At 37.5% G+C, this 22007-nt stretch overlaps 1 protein-coding gene across 4 annotated transcripts in view; it reads left to right on the top strand.

The window, feature by feature from the left end:
* The window catches only part of PPP6R3 (protein phosphatase 6 regulatory subunit 3), a 65942-nt gene extending 50144 nt beyond the window's left edge, over positions 1 to 15798 (top strand). For all 4 annotated transcript variants that reach the window (XM_080345075.1, XM_080345074.1, XM_080345072.1 and 1 more), the window contains 8 exons: positions 447 to 501; positions 2880 to 3010; positions 4221 to 4339; positions 5789 to 5942; positions 6949 to 7055; positions 8203 to 8353; positions 10841 to 10954; positions 14402 to 15798. In XM_080345075.1, the coding sequence (XP_080201201.1) occupies positions 447 to 501; positions 2880 to 3010; positions 4221 to 4339; positions 5789 to 5942; positions 6949 to 7055; positions 8203 to 8353; positions 10841 to 10954; positions 14402 to 14453 (883 nt within the window). In that variant the 3' untranslated portion in view covers positions 14454 to 15798. The remainder of the gene's footprint in view (positions 1 to 446; positions 502 to 2879; positions 3011 to 4220; positions 4340 to 5788; positions 5943 to 6948; positions 7056 to 8202; positions 8354 to 10840; positions 10955 to 14401) is intronic.
* The last annotated feature ends 6209 nt before the right edge of the window (positions 15799 to 22007 follow it).

The raw sequence follows: 22007 nt of genomic DNA, 5'->3' as shown, positions 1-22007 counted from the left end.
TAGAGTGGTGAAATCAGTTAGAAGGCATAAGAACTGGTAACATAGATCTTTGCAGGATTTTGAGCTGTATTATGTTAAACCATAGTCAGACTAGACATTCTTTAGGCCTACTCGCCTACTCTTTTTTTTTTTTTTTTCTAGTGCATAACAGTACAGTATTTAGGATTTGCATATAATTTCAGTTATGCTTGCTTAGGCTTGTTGCATCTTCATAGCTTACTATAGGGTAGAGATGATATAGTTTTGTATTTCTATTTAAAATATTTCAGTTAGAAAATTCACATGAATGCCAGGCCTCCTCAATGTGGAGTTTGATTTTTATGTTGGAAACTATTTTGTCTGTTATGTTTTTAGATTGCTGGAAAATTAGAAATCTAAGAGAAAATAGATGTATTCATGTCATAATACAACATCTTGTTTTATTGCATTCATCTGCTTTTTCGTAGTGTTTCTTTTGATCGGGTCTCAGACATCAACTTTACACTCAATACAAATGAAAGTGTAAGTATGTGTTCCTGTACTGTCAGAATGATTATTGTGTTTTAAACTTTGGTGTGACCTCAAAGTTTTGGTGGTGGTTGCAACTCCTTTGATGTGTAGTTGTTGGGAAATAACTATCCTACCTTGTTCCTATATCATGATATTTTCTAATTGGAAGACATAATTGTTGTTCTTTGTGAATAGTTTTAAACGGAATTGCTCTGAATTTCTCTCGTCAGGTTCAAGAACAGCCTTGGATCTGATTTGTGCATGTTGCATACTTGTGTTTTATGATTAGAAGCTATTTCAGTCTTCCAGTGAGATTGTGGTGACAGGAAAGTAAGGACAGAGACTTTAACCCTAGATGCTATTTGTCAGTTGAGCTGAAGTAAACCCCACTGCACAGAATAAAGCTGGAGTACTTGATGGTTTGGTTATCTGAAAAGCTCTTCAATGTCATTCCTGCATGCTGTTCTTAAGCATGATGGAAACTCAAATCTGTTCTTTGACAGTCCACTCAACTTGTTGGTAGCTGGGTACAGCAAGCACCACTGAATTTTTTTCTTGGCAAGACATTCAGTTTTGTTCTGCTTTTAGAGGAATGTCCTTTTCCACGCTGTTTTGAGGTTCTCTTCAGAATAGTCATATATTTCTGTCATGGAGACACCCTGAGGTTAGTTTAAGGGACAACAGGGTCCAAAACAACTTTTATTAAACCGGTGAGAAACAGGGTTTTAGCACTCCAAAAGTGAGTTGAATACAGGTTCGGATATCAGTTGAGGAAAATTATTAAGGGGCAGCAACTAATAATTCAGGAGGTCCATAGTGTGCATGCACGTGGCATCACCAGAACAATGCCGGAGCCACCCCTGAGTCTGGGAAGAGTACACACTTGCCTGAACACAGTATGGGGTTATTTTAAAGGGATACACGTACTCATATTGAATACAGAAAGTGTACACTCACAATCCTGCAAGGGTAAATTTATAATACACTCGCAATCCTGTGAGGAGAAATACATGTGCAAATGTGCACAGAATATTACACGTGCTTATGTAGAAGCAGGCGAGGAAAACGCATCCGCGATTATGTGAGGATTAATTTTACACGTGCTTGTATTGAGCACGGAAAGTACGCGTGCAGATGTGCACAGAATATTACACGTGCTTATGTGGAAGCACGGGAGGAAAATACACTCACGATTCTGCAAGGAAATAATTTTACAAATGCTCGTATTGAGCACGGAAAGTACGCGTGCAGATGTGCACAGAATATTACACGTGCTTATGTGGAAGCACGGGAGGAAAATACACTCACGATTCTGCAAGGAAATAATTTTACAAATGCTCGTATTGAGCACGGAAAGTACGCGTGCAGATGTGCACAGAATATTACACGTGCTTATGTGGAAGCACGGGAGGAAAATACACTCACGATTCTGCAAGGAAATAATTTTACAAATGCTCGTATTGAGCACGGAAAGTACGCGTGCAGATGTGCACAGAATATTACACGTGCTTATGTGGAAGCACGGGAGGAAAATACACTCACGATTCTGCAAGGAAATAATTTTACAAATGCTCGTATTGAGCACGGAAAGTACGCGTGCAGATGTGCACAGAATATTACACGTGCTTATGTGGAAGCACGGGAGGAAAATACACTCACAATTCTGCGAGGAAATAATTTTACAAATGCTCGTATTGAGCACGGAAAGTACGCGTGCAGATGTGCACAGAATATTACACGTGCTTATGTGGAAGCACAGGAGGAAAATACACTCACGATTCTGCGAGGAAATAATTTTACAAATGCTCGTATTGAGCACGGAAAGTACGCGTGCAGATGTGCACGGAAAGTAGATACACTCGCAATCCCGTGAGGAGAAATTTTACTCACGCTTGTGCTGGCAAGGCAAGAGGAGTCTTCATCCCGGGGGCAGCGGCTCTTGGCAGCAGCATCTGGCCCATGCTCCAAGAGATCTGCGACAAGTGGGCGGAGTCTCAACAAGAGTCCTGTTTTTTATAGCCTGATCAGATCTGACTGTAGGCATTCCAGAAGCTTCTCTGCACCCTCACCCTGGCTGTGGGGTGCCCCTGAAGCTTCCAAACATCCCCCACACTGGCCGCAGGTGGCCAGTGGCTCCCTGGTGCCTTGGCACTCCCTTCTCTTTTCTCTTAAGGGCCCTGGCCAGGGTGCTCTGGGGCCAAACAAAAGAAGCTGTTAGCCTCAAACAGCAGAGAGAGAGGGAGATGTGTCTATGTGTCTACTTCCTTCCATATTGAGGGAGGAAGGGGGAGAGAGGGGGCTTTGCATTCTGCCACAATTTCCAAAATATTTACTAACGTAAGTAAAACAATGAATCGTAAATACAGATTTTATACTTTTGCTGTATGTAGGGCAATATAGCCTTGTTTGAGGCATGCTGTAAGGAGCGAATACAGCAGTTTGATGATGGTGGCTCTGATGAAGATGACATTTGGGAAGAAAAACATATTGCATTTACACCAGAGTCCCAGAGGCGTTCCAGGTAAGAAATGTGGTTTTCATCCAAATGGTAGTATAGTGATCCCTCAATACTAAGTGTGTCTTCTGATTCATACTGACTGTTAGCACAGGCTGTCCAGCATAGCTAGCTTTTTCCATACTGTGTAGAAATGACTAGAGGGGTGGCTTTAGTGACTGCTTTCTGGCCATAATTTGCAGAAGGTGGCAGCAGTTGCCCTGTCTACTCAGCTCTTCCTGGACTTCAGCTTTTGTAACTTGTGTTTTTGGTGGTTTTTGTTTGTTTTTCCTGCTGCTTGTTCTTTCCCTCTGCTTTTAAACCTGCTCAGCCATTTTTAACTTGGACAAGGCAATCCATCTCCACAGTTCTGTAGACCATGCTGTCCTCTCTACAGTACCAGTGTGGTTGTGGACAAAACTGCATGGGAAGCTGCCTTGAGAGGAAAGGAGCATGTTGGCCCCAAAACTCTTAGGGCTGTGCAACTTCCTTTCTACTGAATTTTGTTGCATGATAATCTTGGCTTTTCTGACCTTCTTGTGGCTTGAGTCACAAACCAAATCTCTCCTTCCCTTGTAACCTCTGAAATACATATCGATAATACCTTCTGTACAAAATTTTTTCGTTTGCTGGTGTTGTGGTTACTTAATGTGATGTGCTTCGGGGACATCCTTACCTTCTTGCATTACCTTGCTTTTTGTGTTAGTTGCACTCACCAGGAAGGGAGAGGTGCCCGAAGGGTTTAATTTTTGTATGTAGTTAAAGACAATGGACGTGAATACAGTTGGAAAGATTTTAAAATAGATTTGTTGTTAGATTTTAAAGTAAATCAATTTATATCTTGTTAGATTGGTGTTGAAGAGAGTTGTATTTTAGCACTTCCATTTTGTATGAAGAAACCAAATAGACCAACAATGTCTGTACAGAGCTCTGATTCCTTAATTTCCTTTTCTGATGCTTTTTGCATAGCAGGAGTAAAACCAATCTTTGTCTTTTACTTGCAAATGGGAGGGGGGAAAATAGATAACTTCTTTATGTGATCAAGTGAAAAACCTTAAACCTTAGGGTTTTGAGAGAGAAATCAGGGCAATACTAACAGCTAACAAATTATACCTCAGTTAATCTATCAGAAATGTTAGCTGTTGTAATTCTGTTTAGCCTCAAACTCTCTAGTATTTAATTCTGCCCAGTGTCTCATACTAAACGCAGAATGTAAATTCTCTCTTTGTATTTTAAGTTCGGGCAGTACAGACAGTGAAGAAAGTACAGATTCTGAAGAAGAGGATGGAACAAAACAAGACCTGTTTGAATCGCACACCAGTACAGAGGACAAAATGGAAGTAGACTTAAGTGAATGTATGTAGCTTTTCTACCAGCTGCATGGAATTGTAGGAAAGTGTTAGATATAGCAGTCTTGTTTTGTAGGAGTTTTCCTCATTTACAATTTTTGTTTTAACTCTCTTAATGAAGTAGTCTTTCCCACTGTAAAGACTGCTTGCAACAGAGCCATGCAAATGTTGGAAGTTTCAGTTCCTTATGTGTCTTGAGTCTGGTTACTTTGTCTCTCTAAAATTTATGTTTCTACTCTTCAAGAGGAAGGAAAGAGGAAGAATCAGAAATGGAAGGATGAAATATAATCATTTACAGATTTTGAATGCCTGCAAAACTAATAGGTTGTTAATCCTAAAATCTTAAATATGGTTATTTTTACCTTTTAGACAAACTTTTCTTCTAACAACGCTCTTTTAAACAACTTCTCACAGAAGCCAAGTGGATTTGCATTGGTCTGGTTTCATGTGCATATGAAAAATCTACATCAGTAGACTCTTTTGTGGAAATTGGTTTAAAAGTTTTCACACTCAAGTCACAGTAGACTAAACTGACTTTAGTTAAACTGGCAATATCTGTAGGTAAAAGCCCTGTGTTTATCTAGACTGTAAGGAATTAAATTAAAATAGAAGGAAAAGTTAAGGTTTTCTTTTCTTTTGTCAGATTGGTGTCGTTGGCATCTGTGTCTCAAACAAGTTTTGATCCATGTGGGTCTCCTCCCATATCTGCCTGGGTTGGAATTTCTAATTGCTAGTCAGAGCTTCCTTTTCAGCCTGTTTTTTTGTATGTAAGTGTTAATGAAAAACATGTTTCCCTTGGTTAGGTGAAGTATTTTGAATTGACCTATCCTAAATTAGATGCTGTTAAGTCACAGTTGCTCCAAAATTTAAACTCCCAATAAATATTTTAAGTTGTAAAAAGGCTTAAACTTTTCTGAAAGTTAGCAGTAGCGTTAGTGCATGAGAAATTATTTAGAGACTGTGCATACATAAGTTGACATGCTCATTTTCTGTGTTCAAGAAAACGTGCTTAGGAAACTGAAAAAGGGATGGAAACTCTTTACGGTGTTGGGATTTTTTATTATTATTATAAAAACTAGTTTGAGAAATGATAACAAATGTTGATGCTAGTTTAAAAAATAAAGTGGGATTATACTTGTGATCTAGTATGTGTGGTGGTTTTTTGGGTGTTGTTTTTTTGGTTTTTTTTTTTTTGGTTCTTCAGATAACTATTGATTTTTAGCAGAATACTCTGTTAATGTTTTTAAAATTCTGCCATACTAGCAACATTTCCCTTTTAGGGAGTGTGCTTTTTTTAACAGTGTATAGAGGATTCTTTTGCATGTGCTTTAATGTCTAGTTATGAATGTTGCTGCTCTTTTAGGAATGTATATATAGAGAACCAGTGTGTTTGGCGTATGTGCACTCATGTTCTTTATTTAAATTTAAGTTCATTAACTTGGTGATGGTTTTTCAGCACCAAACTGGTCAGCTAACTTTGATGTACCCATGGAGACTGCGCATGGTGCCAATCTGGATTCTGTTGGGTCTGATGTGTGGAGTACAGAAGAACCTATGCCAGCAAAAGAAACTGGCTGGGCTTCCTTTTCAGAGTTCACATCGTCTTTGAGGTAAGAATGTTGGTGATTCAGAGCAGGTTCTTCACTACTAAATGTAATGACAGCTAGCATTTTTGGAGTGGCTCTAACCAAGCCTGTATTGGTGGAATACAAGGTGCTTAATGTCTGAAGGACTCCATGTTATTACAGTATGTCTTTGTATGATCTGCCTAATCCCCGGCTTTTTGTAGGATGAGTGGATCCTGATGCATCATTGGTTTAGAGGTTTTTTAAAGAATATTTGGGTCCTTTAATATTGGTCTTTGACCAGAATTTGCTCTGTGATTTTATTTGTTGTTGCTATTTTTTTGTTAGTGTAGACTGAACTCAGTGAATGGTTGAACATGAATTGTTCAATGTAGAGGTCATAAAATGTCTTTAAAACATCTATGATGATTCTGTTTAATGGGTGTTATAAAACATCTGTGATACTTAGGCTACACTTTCCTTTTTTGGCTTGAACTCTACATAAAAAAATAACTGAATTCCTCTGTGTATTTCTGAGAAATATTTCAAGGGGCCAAATCTTGTCTTTTGAGTGCCTTCAGAATGAAAAACTGGTAGCTATACTGTACATAGGATTAAGTAGTAAAATCACTTCCATAGCGGTTGATGTGGACTGCGTTGGCAGTTGCATCAGAGAACCATATTTCAAGTTGCAGAGTGCACTTAACGTCAGTTAAAGTGTTGGAAACACTATGAGGAGCCAGTGATATTTGTATGCCTTATTTACTAGGGACATGTCCACTACTACTTGTAATCAAACCAAATAAAACAAGTAAAAATAAAACCATCACCAAACATATACTCAGTCAGCTGAGTTCTGATGGATTTTTGCACTACTAAACTTCTGTTTAGCATGTCTTCCTAAGGTTCATACAAAGAAACTTGCTGTCATTCAGTTTGGGTAGAGTTCTGGACCGCATAGTTTTGATATAGAACTAAAAATACTGTTATAAGAACATTTCATTCTGCTATTCAGAAATGTTTCTGAAGTGCTTTTACTTTTTTTTTGAAGCTCAAAAGATTCCTTAAGAAGTAATTCTCCTGTGGAAATGGAAACAAACACAGACCAAATTGATCCATTGAGTGCAAATCTAACTGCTCTTGCAGCACAGCTAGAGAGTAAGTACACTGCATTTAGAAATGCAAACAGATTGATTTTACGAGTTGCACCCAAAGGAAGATGTCCCTGAACTTTAAGATTTCCAGAGGCCTCTTATCTGGCTCTGCTGCTGTTCTGCCAGGTGATGAAAAGGGCTTGTCAAAGAATTTCTGAACTGTTTAAAATAGTTTCCTGTTTAAAACAGGAGCCAGTGTCACTATTACCTGTAAAAAGCCAGTACATCATGAACAGAAAAGCACTACAAAGAATCTTAAGTGTGTTCTTTTAGAGCAGGGTTGTCAAGCTCATTTTCACTGGGGCCCACATCAGCCTCACAGTTGCCTTTGAGGGGCCAAATGTAATTTTAAGACAGCATAAATGTAAATACTCCTACACTTAGACAGTCCTAAAACTATATTTGGCCCTTTGAAGACAACTGTGAGGTTGATGTGGCCCCTGGTAAAAATGAGTTTGACACCCCTGTTTTAGAGAATCCTCACCTGTGTCAGTACTTAATTGGTTGAGCTAATACCCAGGAAGAGTATTTTGTCTGTGTGGCAATAGGCCAGTAGTAGCCTCAACCTGTTCAAATTTCCCCTTTCTGCTCGTTCCTTTCTAAGTGACCTTCACTGTGTATGCATTAATTCTTTCTTCAACTTGTATGAACTGGTTAAAGGCCAGATAATGTGCTAATTAGCTTTTTTTGGTGTATATTAACAGACAGAACAAAAAGCGCAGATGGGAAGTCCAGGGTGACTGGGCCTCCCAAAGGCTTGTATGTACTTGGAAACTTACTGTCAAATTTGTACTGTATGGGCTTGTGTAATGAATTTGACTGTCCAGAAAAATAATACATCCCTATAATCCTACTGAAGTCTTGCTAAGGTAGATCTGTTGCAATAACTATTGTCAATCTAAATCACCAAGTGGCTTGCGAAGTGGAAAAAGTAGTTACATAATATGACTTTTCCTTAAGCTGTCTGTAAGAAGTACTTATGCTCTATATATGTGTGTAGTGGTGGCTGCAGAAAGGTGACTTGCTCTGTAAGGATGAGTTCAAGAAGTGCACAAACTCCAAAAATATGATACTGGTTATACTGGCTTGTATGCTTCTTCATGAAATAAAAACATAACCAGCCATGTACTAAATTACTTCTGTATATCTAGCCCCAGGAAGTGTTGCTATGGAAGCCAGCTCAGATGGAGAGGATGAGGTAGAAAATGCAGACAAGGTAACTGAAACAGTGATGAATGGCAGCATGAAGGAGACACTGAGCCTTACTGTAGATGCTAAAACTGAAACAGCTGTTTTCAAAAGGTGAGAGTACCTATTTATTGTCTTCCCATTGTTGTAAAATAAGCACTATTGATGGAACACTATTGTGTCATTGAAAAAAGTTATTTGCGAATGATAATTCTTGTGCCTTTAACTAGAAACCTTCTTACAAATAAGTTGTTTTGAAATTTTGCTTCCAGTTAGTTACTATGACATATTACTTTCCTTATCAAGCCTTAATTTCGGTACAAGAGTAGTGGAAGACTGAATCAATAACTCTCAACTGTGATGCACACTACTGTGCATTTTTATATATTTTTCTGTATTTTGGGGAGTGCTTTTATATGGTCTGCAGTCCTGTTGTGTTAGATGTTTACAGTTGGATTTCATTATCCGTGATGGTTTTACGCATCTCCTTAAATTGCTTTAGTTCACAGGCACTTTAAAGTTCTGTGACTTCTGATGCTGGTGCAAAAACTAAAACGAAGAGGCGGTGGTGGAACTGTGGTGACAGTTCCAGCCCGCCTTTGTGGAATTATCTGTTTGAGCTGTGGTGTAAGCACTTCAGTTCTTGTAGTTAAAAGGACACAGAGGTGCAAAGGGAGACAATATCATATCCTGTTTCCCTGAAAATAAGCCCTAGCATGATTTTTCAGGATTTTTGAGGATGCTCAAAATATAAACCCTACTCCAAAAATAAGGCCTAGTTACAGTTCATTTAAAAAGTAAATTTAAATAGTGTCCAGGCAGCTATACATGTGAAAAAGTAATAAGTTTTGGAGCAAAAATTAATATAAGACCCTGTCTTATTTTTGGGGAAACAGGGTGGAATCACCCAGGTCAGAAGGGACTTGAGAAGATTATCTGGTCCAACCTTTAGTAGGAAGGGGAGCCCAGATGAGATTATCTAGCACTGTCCAATCACATCTTGAAAACCTCTAGCAATGGGGACTCTGAGATCTTGATTTGGAAAGGGGAGATTAAGAAAACTGTAGGAGAAGGCTGAAAGGTGAGGTCTTAAATATGAAGACTACTCTAATAAGAGTTATATGGCCTCATACTGAGTCAATGCTCACATGGCTTTTTATAAACTGACTTTTAAATATGCCAAAACAACAAATGGGAGAGAAAAGTAATATTTCCTTTGGCATGAATATTTAAAACAATGCTGAAAAAAAGTCTAGATTAAGGAACAATTAGAGTAGCAGGAGAAGGTCCTATTCTAGCCTGCGTACCTGGCAAAGTGGATGCTTCTAGACCAAGTTTTATCTAGGTTTCTACCAATAGAAAATTGATGGTGTTGAAAGTTAATGTTATGGGGAGGAGGAGCATCATAAGCCCAGTAGTTAATTTGTGGAAAGCTGCAAAGGACAATATGGTTTCTGAACTTAGTTCAAAATGGAGAATGAGAAAGGAAGAATGAGAGCAGAGACTCCCCCTTTCTAAAAAATAAAAGGTGTTATACCAGTTCTGATTGTGATGGTGACAAGTATTTTATTTTGAACAAATACAAAGAGTATCAAAGCAAATGAAATGGGGAAATCAGAGGGAGGGAAACTGAATCTGTAGATATAAGGAGGTGTGGGAGGAAAGAGAAATTTGAATTCATATAAATTTGAAGGATCCATTGAAAGGAGGACTCTAAGAATAGGAAGAAAAATCAGCAGAGAGTGGCTTCAAAATGATCCCAGCTTCTTGCATAAATAGATTTGTTGCCACGGAGGTGTAAGATTGTTTGTGTCTACTTTGGAGCTAACTTATAACTATCTTTTGCAGGTATATGGTGAAGCTTGTATTTTAGTGCACTCATAATGGTATGGCTGAGGTGGGAGAGGGTGGAATAAAGAGGCAGAAAAGCTTTAATGTAGTGGCAAAACACAATTTGTGTGCTAGTGACTTTTGAGTCTGTCTAGTTACATGGTAATGTCTTATATAGTGTGAATGTACTGCTTTTTCAGAGGTTTTGTGTCCAAGAGGAAGTTCATGAGGTTGATGGGTTACCATCTTAGTACTCTGTAACCCATAATACCATATTTCACTGTGGAGTTATTAGGGAGTTTAATAAAAATGGTGATGAGTTAATGATTCTGCTGATACATTTCATGGGCAGACTTCATCAATGTCAATTTATGAGGGAATCTTGAATTTCTTTTATACTTTCTTCCTTCCATTTTTGCATACTTTTGGCTTCAGAGTGTTGAAATCCTATCGGTATGTACAGTAAAGGATCATGATGTGATTGTTACCACTTCAGGCATCACACACATTTCTTTTTTCCTTTGATCTTATTTGTAATCACTGTGTTTTCAGCCCTTTATGCAGTCAAGTTTTAATGAACATAAGCATCGGTGCATTATTAGGTGTTTGTAAGGTCTAGAGCCATGTGTTTGATCTTCATGTTGCAATCATAACTTAAAATCCATTTACATGTGAAACATGGATCTGTCTCTCAGTTCTCTTCTGTTGCATGAAATTTCCCTGTAAGTAAACTTAAAAATTAAATAGCTTTTTTACTTTTCTTTTTTTAAGTGAGGAAGGAAAATTGTCTACCTCACAGGATGCTTCTTGTAAATATGTAGTAGAAGAGGTTGTGGAAGAGGCTCCTTCATCTCTGCAGCCTGCTAACAGCAGTCCAGAACAGAGGTAACTGCATTCAAGCATGCTTTCAATCCTCCGAATAGTAGTTTGCATATTGTTCTAATAGAACTGATCTAAAGAAATTAATGAATTCCTGTTAGTTATAAGCTCTGAGTTTAGCTCAACCTACATGTGCTTACATCTATTTTATAAAATTCTCACAAGTTATATTCTCTGTCAAAAATGTATTTGCCTTGTATTATTTCTCTTGCAGGGTGTTGTAAATATCCCCATTCTGTTTTGTGATATGTTATTGAGTTAGAACAGGGAATCGATAAACTTCTGAAAATGATTATTAAAAAAAAAAATTTAGGGAAATAAGTTTGACTTTGTCCTGAAAATTTACATAAGTTAGAGCTACCGTTTTTTTTTTCATTCTGTATTCTGTACTACAGAACAGCTTGGGGGGAGTCCACTCATGCAGGTGTATGGAAAGGAAATGGTGCCTAAGGTCATGGTTGTTTGATTGTGAATCAGTTATTATTTGCACCCTTGTCTTCATCAGGTATTAATCTGAATATTTGCAGATTTTGTGAAGATTTTTCAAAGTACAAATAATTTTTTAAAATAAAACTTGCCTGAAATTTGGAGCAATATGAACTGCTCAGCATTCTTATTGGAGGAAAGAAAAGATGATGTTTTTCTTTGGCAGCTTGGCTACTAGTACAGTCTTGGAGAATACTAATTCAAGATACAATTCTGAGAGGACCACCACCAAACAAAGCAAGCTGCTCTTGCATAGATTTGTTTCTCTTAAATTGTCAGGTAGTATGGCTTTCTACAAAAAAAGACATTTGACAGTATTTCTCATTTAATTTCCTGGTGAAGTACTTGCTTGGGTTCTTTTTTGCCTCCCAAGTTACAGTGCTGTGGAAACATACACAATGAACTCTTAAACCTAGTATGGGTTCATCAAAATCAAATACACATAGGGTGACATTAATCACCAAATGTTAGAAATGCTTAATGTAGATGTTTCATATCTTGAGCTAGTTTCTATGCTTCAGTCAGATTGGGATTAATCTTTATCTTAAAAGCCTAAAACAATGAAGAGCTTAATGTGAGTGAGAAGATTTTTCACTCTTGAAGGCAGTATTCAGTGAAGACCTTGCTGTGGAATTTAGGTGTTCATAAGTACTTTAATATCTAGGCAAGAGTTACTAGTTTCCTAGCATAAGTAATGGCTTGTTGAACATCAGGTACAATCCCACAGGCTTGATTCTTGGTGTTCAGGCAAAGGGTGGTACACTGCTGTTTTCCTGTTTGAGATGGAATTCAAAGATGTCCAGAGGAACTGTGCTGTCTCAAAGAAAACCCTTGTAAAAGGAAAATCTAAATGTGTATTAACTAAACCCTGAGTATTCCATAGGGTCTGCTCCTCTTCCTGCAGGGCAGAGCTGTGCATGATTCTTTCTTGTTGGGGAGCTGAAGGTGTTCTGAATGGGAGCTTGTTCTGAAGGAAGAGAAGATTTTTACTTAAACACAGTTCCAGGAGTCACTTTTGCCTTTCAGTATAAACAAGGGTATGACTCTAAAAATCAGAATTTAGAATATATATATATACACACACACACATATGTATATATTTTCTGAATCTGTATTTAAATAGTTGTTGTAATAATTTTAAAGGATGTTGTGTTTCTTCAATAAATTTTAAACTATTATTAGAGAAACAAAGACTGTGAAAGAAGTAATTAACTTTTAAGAGTTTGTGGACACTTAGATATCTAGCTTTCTATTGAGGACAAAATTGAAATGCTTTTGTAAGCAAAGATGTAGAGAACTCTGCTGCGTGTTCTCATTATACTATATACAGACTAGGATGCAAGCATGTTTGACGAATTTAGATTCTGTTATCTAGACTTGTTTATGAGTATGTCTTACCTCTGTGGTACTGGATGTTACATGAAAACCCTGCTACCTTTTCCTGTAAGCCAGAACTTTCTACTCTGCATAAATTCCATAAATTCGATTGAGAAGTGGATTCTAATAAAACTCTGTATACTTAGTTAAAGTGGGAAATACAGAAACTGTCTTTCACAGCTGCTTCTTCATCTGGAGGTAAAGTTTTTATCAAGACAGTATTTTTAATGCTGGGAAGAAGTAAGAATTGCAGGGAAGAAGTATTTGGGAGCTAGGTGACTGTCTGCCTTTTGAGTAAAGATGATTGGCTAAACCAACAGAGGGCTCTCAGAGCTAGCAAATTGTTAGGTTGCTTTTGAGTTGCAGGAAATCTCAAGGAACTCCTTTCATTGAATCCAGCTGGCTTCACCGAAGTTCAGTACTTTCTCTAAAGGTGGCTGTCACAGCAGATCCTCATATAAGCGCAGTATAAATATCAAGATAAACATACTTGTGCTTTTGGGGCTCCATGCATGTATGACTAGTGGGAGGAGTCCCCTAGGTAGGTCTTTGGCTGGTGGCCAGCAGTAGAAATATCTGCTAGCAGCTCTGTTCTGTCATGGACTTACTGTGGACTGCAGACTTCCTGTTCGTGCAGCACTTGGTTTTTACCTTCCAAGTTTCTCTAAAAAGTGTTTACTTTTGTATAGTGCTGTCTGTCTTTTGTCTAATGTGTACATATTTTTTTTTAAAAAGTGTTTTTAGAGCTTAGCAGCCAAAGACTTAGCTAGGGGACTCCTGCTGGTCATGTGCATGTAGAGCACGGACCCAAGAGTGGCTTCTCTGTGATGTACACCATCAGAGAACAAGAGTTACAGGTAACTTTTTTCATGTGTAGTTCCAAATGGTATTTATATTCTTTAAGGGAATCCTCAAATATATTGACTAGACTTGCACTGAATGGGAGTTTGTTGCTTGCAGTTCTTAGTGATCTCACGTGCTACTGATTTGAGCTCTTTGTGTTAGTCCAGAGCAATTGAGCCCACGTTTACACTACTTTTCTTATTTAGAAATGTATATACTGTTATTGTTTCAATTTTTGCAGGCTTGCTCCTTATTTTCCTCTGTATTTCCTGAATTTTCCGTGCTATTAGACTGACATTCTGAAGTATTTGTGAAATGGCAGTTTGTGTGTCTTAGCTGCCTACTTTCAAATGCAACAGTAGTACTCCTGGTATCACATTTTGCCTCACAGAATAAGATTTAGAGAAGTATCGGGATTGTGCTTTTTATTAGTGATTCTCTTGGGGAGATACTGCATGTCTGGAGATCACTTAGTAGCTCAATTAATAAAGATTAAACGCTCTACAGTGGTGTGCTCCTGAAGTGCTGTGCTTATTAGGCAATAAGGACTCCAGAAATGCTGGACTCCAGAAAATAAGTGGGATGAGCATGTTATTAGTTTGTGTTTCCTCTCTTCTACTCAGGGGTCATGCTACAACAAACCGGGGGTGGTTTTTTGGGGGGTGGATTTTGCACCTACACAAATTTGTTTTGGACCCTTCTTGTTTCCTGTATACTTATCTCTCTGGGTTTTTTTTGGCCTCTTAGGACTGATCAACACACCCATTTAGGAGAGGCATCTGTTAACGGCCCTGTATGATATGCGATGTCCCCTACCTTGGCTGAAGAAAATGAACTGATATCCAGGTGTTTGAGTGTTTCTTGAGGATTTCATCTAGACCCAGTTTAAGCCAGTCACTGCTGCACTAATTTCGCAAGGGATCAGGACCAGCAACATTTATATTCTAGGTTTTAAGACATTGTACAGAAATTCTTAAGTGTAAAAATATTGCACATTGGGAAATACCAATAATTTTTGCGTATGTTTATATTGTATTGCTCTAAAAAGTGGGTGGCCTGTGAAATAAGATCCTGCTACCCATGTAATGATGGCAGTAGTGTTACTATAGTTAAAATTACTGTAAGAATAGTTTTATATAAAAGTGAATACACAAATCTAAGGTATTTGAGACACAACTATTTGACAATTAGTGTGACCAAAGTATTTAGCAGTTTTCATATGTTTTTTCACCTTGTAAAAGGAAAAGGAAAAAATGAATTTGTTTCTTCTGAAACTGCCCTATAAATGTTATTTTGGTTGCTTTAGATTACAAAGAGTGATTTAAATAAGAATTTTTTGGTGTTCAACATTTTACCACAGATTTTTTTAATTGGTAATTGTTTTCTGTATTGTTTAAATAAATCAAAAATGTAAGTCTATTGGTAGAGATTTTAAGTATTTATTGCTATAACATAGTTGACAAATTGATGTTACTGTAAAGCCATATGTTCTGTTAAGTCTTGTTTGCTTGAAACAATACCTTAGAGGTGAAACACTAGAATATTTGAAGTGCACATGGCTTGTTGTGTTTAAGTGATTCACCTGCCTTTTAACCCATTCACCAAGATTTAATTTAATACCAAGCATTATACAGTGGAACATTTCAGAACAATCTGCGTATTTTAAAACGCTGTAATCCTTTTAGACAAGTAAATGAAATGCCCATGCTGCTAATGTAATTACAGTACATGTATTTTAAAAGTATATAGTGTTTTTTAATACAGATTTTGGCAGCAGAGCATGTTACTTTCACTGTACTGATCTGTGTGAGGCTTTCATTTGTATGTTCTAAACCAGTTTTTTTTTTACAGCTGGTTTGTGTATATATATAGTGATAATGGAAACTAATTCTGTGTAATTTATAATTTTCTATGTCGGTGTAAAACTCGAACAACCTTCTCAAACAAACAGAAGCAATATACTGTATATTGCCACATTTTCTGGTGAAAGGGTTAAAATACTTCACCTCCTGCACTTTTAGATGCAAATCCATATTTGTTTCTGTAATAGTTATATTCATTTATTTTTTACATCATTGGTTTTCCTGACCAGTATTTAAAGCCAAAAGGATACTCTAAACAATGGTCAATGATTTATTTTAGAAGGCGTCCCAAGCAACGTGCCTAAACGTTACATTGCATACAGAAATAAATAATTAAAAATTCCCAAAACACATGTATAATGGCATTGTTGTTATTTCTTCCTTTCTTCCATTTTCTGCAGCAAATTTCAGTGGCACTTGTCACTGCAAATTGTTACAAACCAATCAGTTGTGCAAAAATGGAAGGGAAAAACACAGTATCGTAGGTGGAATTGGTAACTGTGGTTGCCCTTTTATTTGTACTTTATAAATTATGGAACCCCAGACAGTTTTTAAGTTGGTGGTTCTTCAGTTTAGAATTACTTCCAGATCAGCTTGACCAAAAATGTTATGTTAACTTTAAGATTGGCAGCTGTCCTTTATTGCTTTCTGATCTGTTATTGAACAACCAGTTTTGGAAACAGAACTACTCATGTAAACACAGGAATTGCAATCTAAGTAGGAATTCCAAATACAGGAGAGCGGTGTGTTGGCTTACATAAGTTTGACACTTAAAAGAAATAAAACTCTTGTCCTTTCTAGTGGAGGTATTTGTCCCTTGCTAACAATGAGCTACATAGGCATGAAAACTGAAGGAGATACTGGCATGAAATTAGGTGAAACTCTATTTTAGCCCTGTTGACTGCAGTTCAGCAAAGTCCTGTGGTATGTTGTCCTTCCTTCTGTTAATGAGTTGTCATATCAGTCTGCTATCCAGTTCATACTGAGCTCAAAATTGAAAAGGCTTGCTTAGAGGTAATATCAGCTGAGTGGATGGAGGGGTGAAAAGTGGTGGTGAGTGGAGTTCACCCTTCAGTATAATTTGCCTCTTATTTAAAGAATGCAGTAGAGGTAAACTGGGTTGATTTACCTAATGCTGATTCCAATGATCTTGGGAGGTGTTCCTTACTCTTGCATTTATTGTTACTTTTAACAGCTTGTGTGGGTGGTGGGTTAAACCTGGGATTTAACCTAGATTGGATGTAGTGTGAGCTTTTTCTGAGGAGGTGTAGGGTGTGTTTTACCCACTAACTGCATTACTTGTACAAAGAAGTACAAGTCCTGAACTTCAAGGGGAAGCTTTGGAGGTGTTTGTTTTTTGGTTTTTTGGGTTTGTTTTTTTTTTTTTTGGAGAGTGTATGGGTGTGTGTACACACCCACACACATATGCATTTTGCCATCTTTTACCAATACTTTATGCTGCTCACATGGGCTTATGAAGGTTTGAGCATACTTGGAGAGTTCTTCTGAATGGCTGTGTTACCCAACATGTTTAATCAAATTTGACTTATATCAAATAGAATTTGAGTCTTCTTTATTAAAAGATATTTTTAATGCATTTGTGAGATGGACTAAAGTCAAAACTGTAAAAAGGTATTAGACTTCCTACAGTATATTTAGCAGCAGTTAAGATGAAATAAGCTTGTTTTGAGTGACTCATACTGAATATATGCATTGCCATATTTCACAGTGCTCTTTGAAATGGCTAGAGGCTGAGTCACTTGAAACTGAGGAATAGTGGTGTCTGTTGATATTATAGGGCAATGGATTTAACCCTCAGGACTTCTCTGGTAAAGGAGAGTGTTTTGCAGAAGTGGCCAGACCAGCAATATAAGCATTAGTTCATTGCCTCTTCAGTCCTGTGTCTCTGTTAACTGGCAGAGTGATAAATCATGCCTTTTTAGATCAGTGAAACCATTATTTTTAAGAGTAAACCTTGTACTAGATTTTATACTAAGATTATTGCATTTAAGTAAAAGTATAAGCCATTGTCTTGACTAACATTGTTAATAGTTAAGCAAGCATTCCCCCTGTTCAGATAGTTGAAAGGAAGTCACTGGGAAGACAACAGGATAGTTGAAATAATCTCATATCATTGTAAATCCAACCCAGTGTGACTATGCTCTTGAGTGAAACTTACTTTCATGCTCCTGTTAAGCCTTGCATCTACCTCTTGAAAGTGGTGAATTCTGTATTGTTACTCCTGTGGAAACTTACTGTGACATTCATTGTGTGAAGTTCATTGAGGAGTTATGAAAGCCTTATGAGGAAGATGAATCAGGTTGTTACTGTCCTTCATTATAAACTTCATGTTTAAATTAGCTTTAATTTCCTTGGAGATCTTATATCAGGAAGTATTTATTGTATATAACTGATGGCTCTACTAGTATACTTAAATAATCATTTCTGACTGTCTCAGAATAAATAGTGCTTTCTCCAGTCTCATGTAAGTGCTTCAAGTTTCATTATAAAATTGTCTGTATTGTTTCCCAAACTTGCTGCAACAAGCCTCTTTAAGTTTTTAACTTATGTCTCTTAGTTTCTGCATCTTACTTCAAAATAGTTAAGGATATGGCATCCTTCTCTTCATTTGTTGTTTGAATATGTAAGGCTACAGCATGGAGGAAGACAAAGGCAATAAAATTAAAATTACTTTTAGTGTAAAAATAGAGGCATCTTCCTGCCTGCTTTAGTTAGGACAGTTCATGAAATCCTTTGGACTTAGCCAGACCTGACTGCATTTTCTAGCTCATATTGTTCCTTGTTTTGCCCTGTGCTTAGTCTTGGTTAATGATTTATGTGTAATTACACCTCATAACATTGCAAGGAAGTGTGAACTTCTTACCATTCTGCTACAAGCTGAAGAAGTAACAAGAACTGAACTTTACATTGTTTTTCTAGTAATCTTTCAGAATTTCTCTCTCATAGCTGAGTCTGGGATTAGTGTTTGGTGCATCTTTTTCCATCAGAGAGGGGAACTTTTTCTGCACTTTAATATTTTCTAAATTGGTAAGTACCTTGCAACATGAGGTAGCATTCCCTTTAGTTCATCTTTCTGGTCTTAGCTTAAGTACTGTAATTCTGATTCTAGTACCTTCTTCAGAAGGAGTGTTCTTCTCATTCTGGTTCTTTTCTGAGTGGTGTGGGTGCTTTCCTGTGATGCGTGTTCTCTACATCTCAAAACATGGATTCTGAAGACTGTAATTTGGATCACGATTGTCTGTTGGTATACAGTCATCCAGTAAGAGAACCAAATCTTGCCAGGCTGTGGTTGAATAGATTTTGTGATTTGTATCTCATGAGATTTAACTTATCCATTTACTCAGGTCAAGTTTATCTGCTTGTCTCACTACTGCATCTTACTTCCTAACAGGTAAACATATGGCATCCTTCTGTTCACTTATTGTTTGAATACATAAGGCTACAGCATGGAGGAAGATGAAGGCAATAAAATTAAAATTACTTTTAGTGTAAAAATAGAGGCATCTTCCTGCCTGCTTTAGCTAGGACAGTTCATGAAATCTTTGAATTATGAATAACACTTCATATATTTGTTGTTGAATTATGAAGTCTGTGGATAATTAGGTAGGCTGGTTGTTGGTTCTCAAGGGTATAATAGAGATACTTCATTTTTTTCTGTTGGAACCTGGATCTGTTACTTACAGATCTGTGGGGACTGCTTTAGAATTCTACCACCTGTTACTCTTTCTGTCTTTCTTAAATGGGGAGGTGTTCTTCCCTTTCCTGCCTAGCTATATATATATATATTTATACATATATATCTGTCAGAGCTTCATTTGCCAGGGCACTGAAGCCTGACTGCATGCATCATAAATAAAACTTGCTTTTCCTTAAGTCAGACACAATTATTGCTTTTTTTTTTTTTTTTATTAGATGAAATACATGAAGCGTTGTTTGTCTTCTGCAGGTTCTTGTATCAGACAACAGCACAAGCTTGCCAAGATAGGCCTACTGATTCTATCTACTATAACAAGTGACCTTGTTTCTGTTGTTGTTCTCCAGAGAACCTTTCCTGCTTATATCCTTATAGACAACTTCTTGTTAATGCTGTATATGTTTACAAGTGGTGTTCTGCTGTTGTCACTGCTAAATCATATTTTGACGTGTGCTTTCAAATGACAGTCTGTTTTAGAGTGAGCCATAGTGTACTGTGCATAATGATCAGCCAGCATTCAAATGAGAAAAGATAGTGACTAGGTATTGTGAGGTGCTCATGGGACTATAGGGTCCTATTCTTTTTCTGTAGTCACTTCAGAATTAGAGAAAAGGTCTGAGGAAGTGTGCAGCATTTTTTTTTAATCTTAGTATTGTGTGTGTCTAGTTTGAAGTACTCTGAAGACAATTCTGAACTCAGTGGGTGGGTGACTTCCTGATAAGTAAATAGTTTCAAGTGTGTTAACTTACATGATTCATACATAATTCATATTGATTGCCATGTCCAAGCACTTAAGAAAAATTTTAACTAAGCTATATAAATAAGTGTATATATATAGAGAGACACTTGTGTGCACATCAGTGGGTAGGATGTGTTTTCTTCTTAATATGGCCAGCTGCAGTGTGCATGGTACATTTCCTAAATGCACTGAACTGTATAATACTAGGAAGAAGAAAGTAGTACTTGTGCACATGGTGTAGCCTGTTCTGAAGCACTTCAGTAAATATAAAATGTTTTTAACCTCCTGTCTTTGCATGTGTAGGCACTATCAGTGGTCTCTGGCTAGCCTGAGTGTAATTTGATGGGAGGAAGAACAGGTGACTCTGGTTCCTGAGGCCAACTTCAATGTTGAAGATTTCTCTGCTTCTCTCGTAGTCCAACCAGTTGATATGTTTGAGCCTTTTTGCTTATAGCTTCCCAGAAACCAAGGCAAGAATTTGTATTTGTGATTATTAAATCAACACTGCCCAGCCAAAAGTGCTTCATCTGTAAACTTGTACTGATGCTCTTAATGTATTAACCTCTATGCTTCTACATGCTGCATTAAATTCTTTTCGATACAATGGTGAGATCTAGCTGTTTCAGCAACTTGTCACCAGTACTATCCTCAAGAACCCACTGACAGGTTGACAGCAGCACTGAATTTGGTGTTGCACAGGTGTAAACCATTATAATACCCTGTGTGAGAAAGGTAGGGTCTCTCTGATGTGGTGGAACAAGCCTCTAGTTACTCTGAGTTGTCTAATGCATCCTGAAAACAGTCCAAAAGAAATGAACTCACCTGGGTGGTTACCTGCTGTTCATTAGGAGCTTCCTGGTCTCTGCTGGAGGAACAAATTGCCCTTGACTTTGCATTAAGTCCAAAGAACAGCAGCTACAGATGCATGCAGGACCTCTTGCCCCCAGCCATCTCACTATCTGAGCTGAGCAAGCTGCGTAGAAAAGTCTTTGCAGATGACTCAGCTCTGAAGGAAGCTTTCTTCATAAGGTAAGGCATACCTAGTGTGAACCTCCAATTATGATATAGACTTGAGTATTTCTGAAAAAGGCTTTCATTCTAAAACTTAAGTGCAGGTTAATGGTTATGTTAAGCTTGAATTTGCATATGAGGGTGCTTGGTACTCTTTTGTCTGAGCTATTCTCCAACATCCTTTGCTGTCATATGAGAAGCTATGGACTATTAAATGACTAAGTAAGCAGTTCCTTCAATGAGGGGGGTAGCTGCTACTTCAAAATGCATTTTTGTGCCCAGTGTCTGGAGAGGAATAAGGAAAGCAGTGTTGGGATAGTGTGACAGATTCATACAGAAATTAGATCACTCAAACTGAAACATGTATTAGGAACAAGAAGTTCTTCATGTTCGCAAATGTGCAAGTCAATCACCAAAAGGTTATAGGTAGGCAACAGAGTCAAATGGGAGGATAATATCTATTGCACATGTCAAGATACTAGCTTAAAAGAAATAAAGCAGATGATGAACTTAAGCTTTGAGAGCAGGGGAAAGGGGATTTAGAGTTCTTAATTTCAAACATGCTCTTGTTTCTTTTTTTGGTCATTCAACACTTAAGTGAGCTGGAAAAAGAAGGTTAAGTCTTTCTAGCTGGCTAACCGCAAAACAATGGACTGCTGTAAACAACCTCTGAATGACCTTGTGCTCCCAGGGGAATCTTTTCCAATAGTTCATGGCCATGATGCTTGTGGCACATTAATCATGAGGGAAAAAGATGAAGTTGTGGGTTGCACCAGAAGAGAAAGAAACCAAGTACATGGTAACTGAATCCTCTGAATAAGTCGATAACATAAAGTCAGAATTTATACTGTGGTGTGGGCTGAGTATTATGTACTGAAATCTGGCCCTCTAGAATGTGAAGATTCAGAAACTCAAATGATTGCTGCTACTAGACAAAAATTACAAGGTTATTAGTTTTCTATTGACATCAATTGTCTTAAGATACTCTCCTGTCTAGACTTGCTATGCGGACTGCATATTTAGTCT

Source organism: Nesoenas mayeri (assembly GCF_963082525.1).
Source record: "Nesoenas mayeri genome assembly, chromosome: 5".
Classification (NCBI taxonomy): domain Eukaryota; kingdom Metazoa; phylum Chordata; class Aves; order Columbiformes; family Columbidae; genus Nesoenas; species Nesoenas mayeri.
Note: the sequence above shows the minus strand (reverse complement) of the source record. Positions and strands in the feature narration are given on the sequence as shown.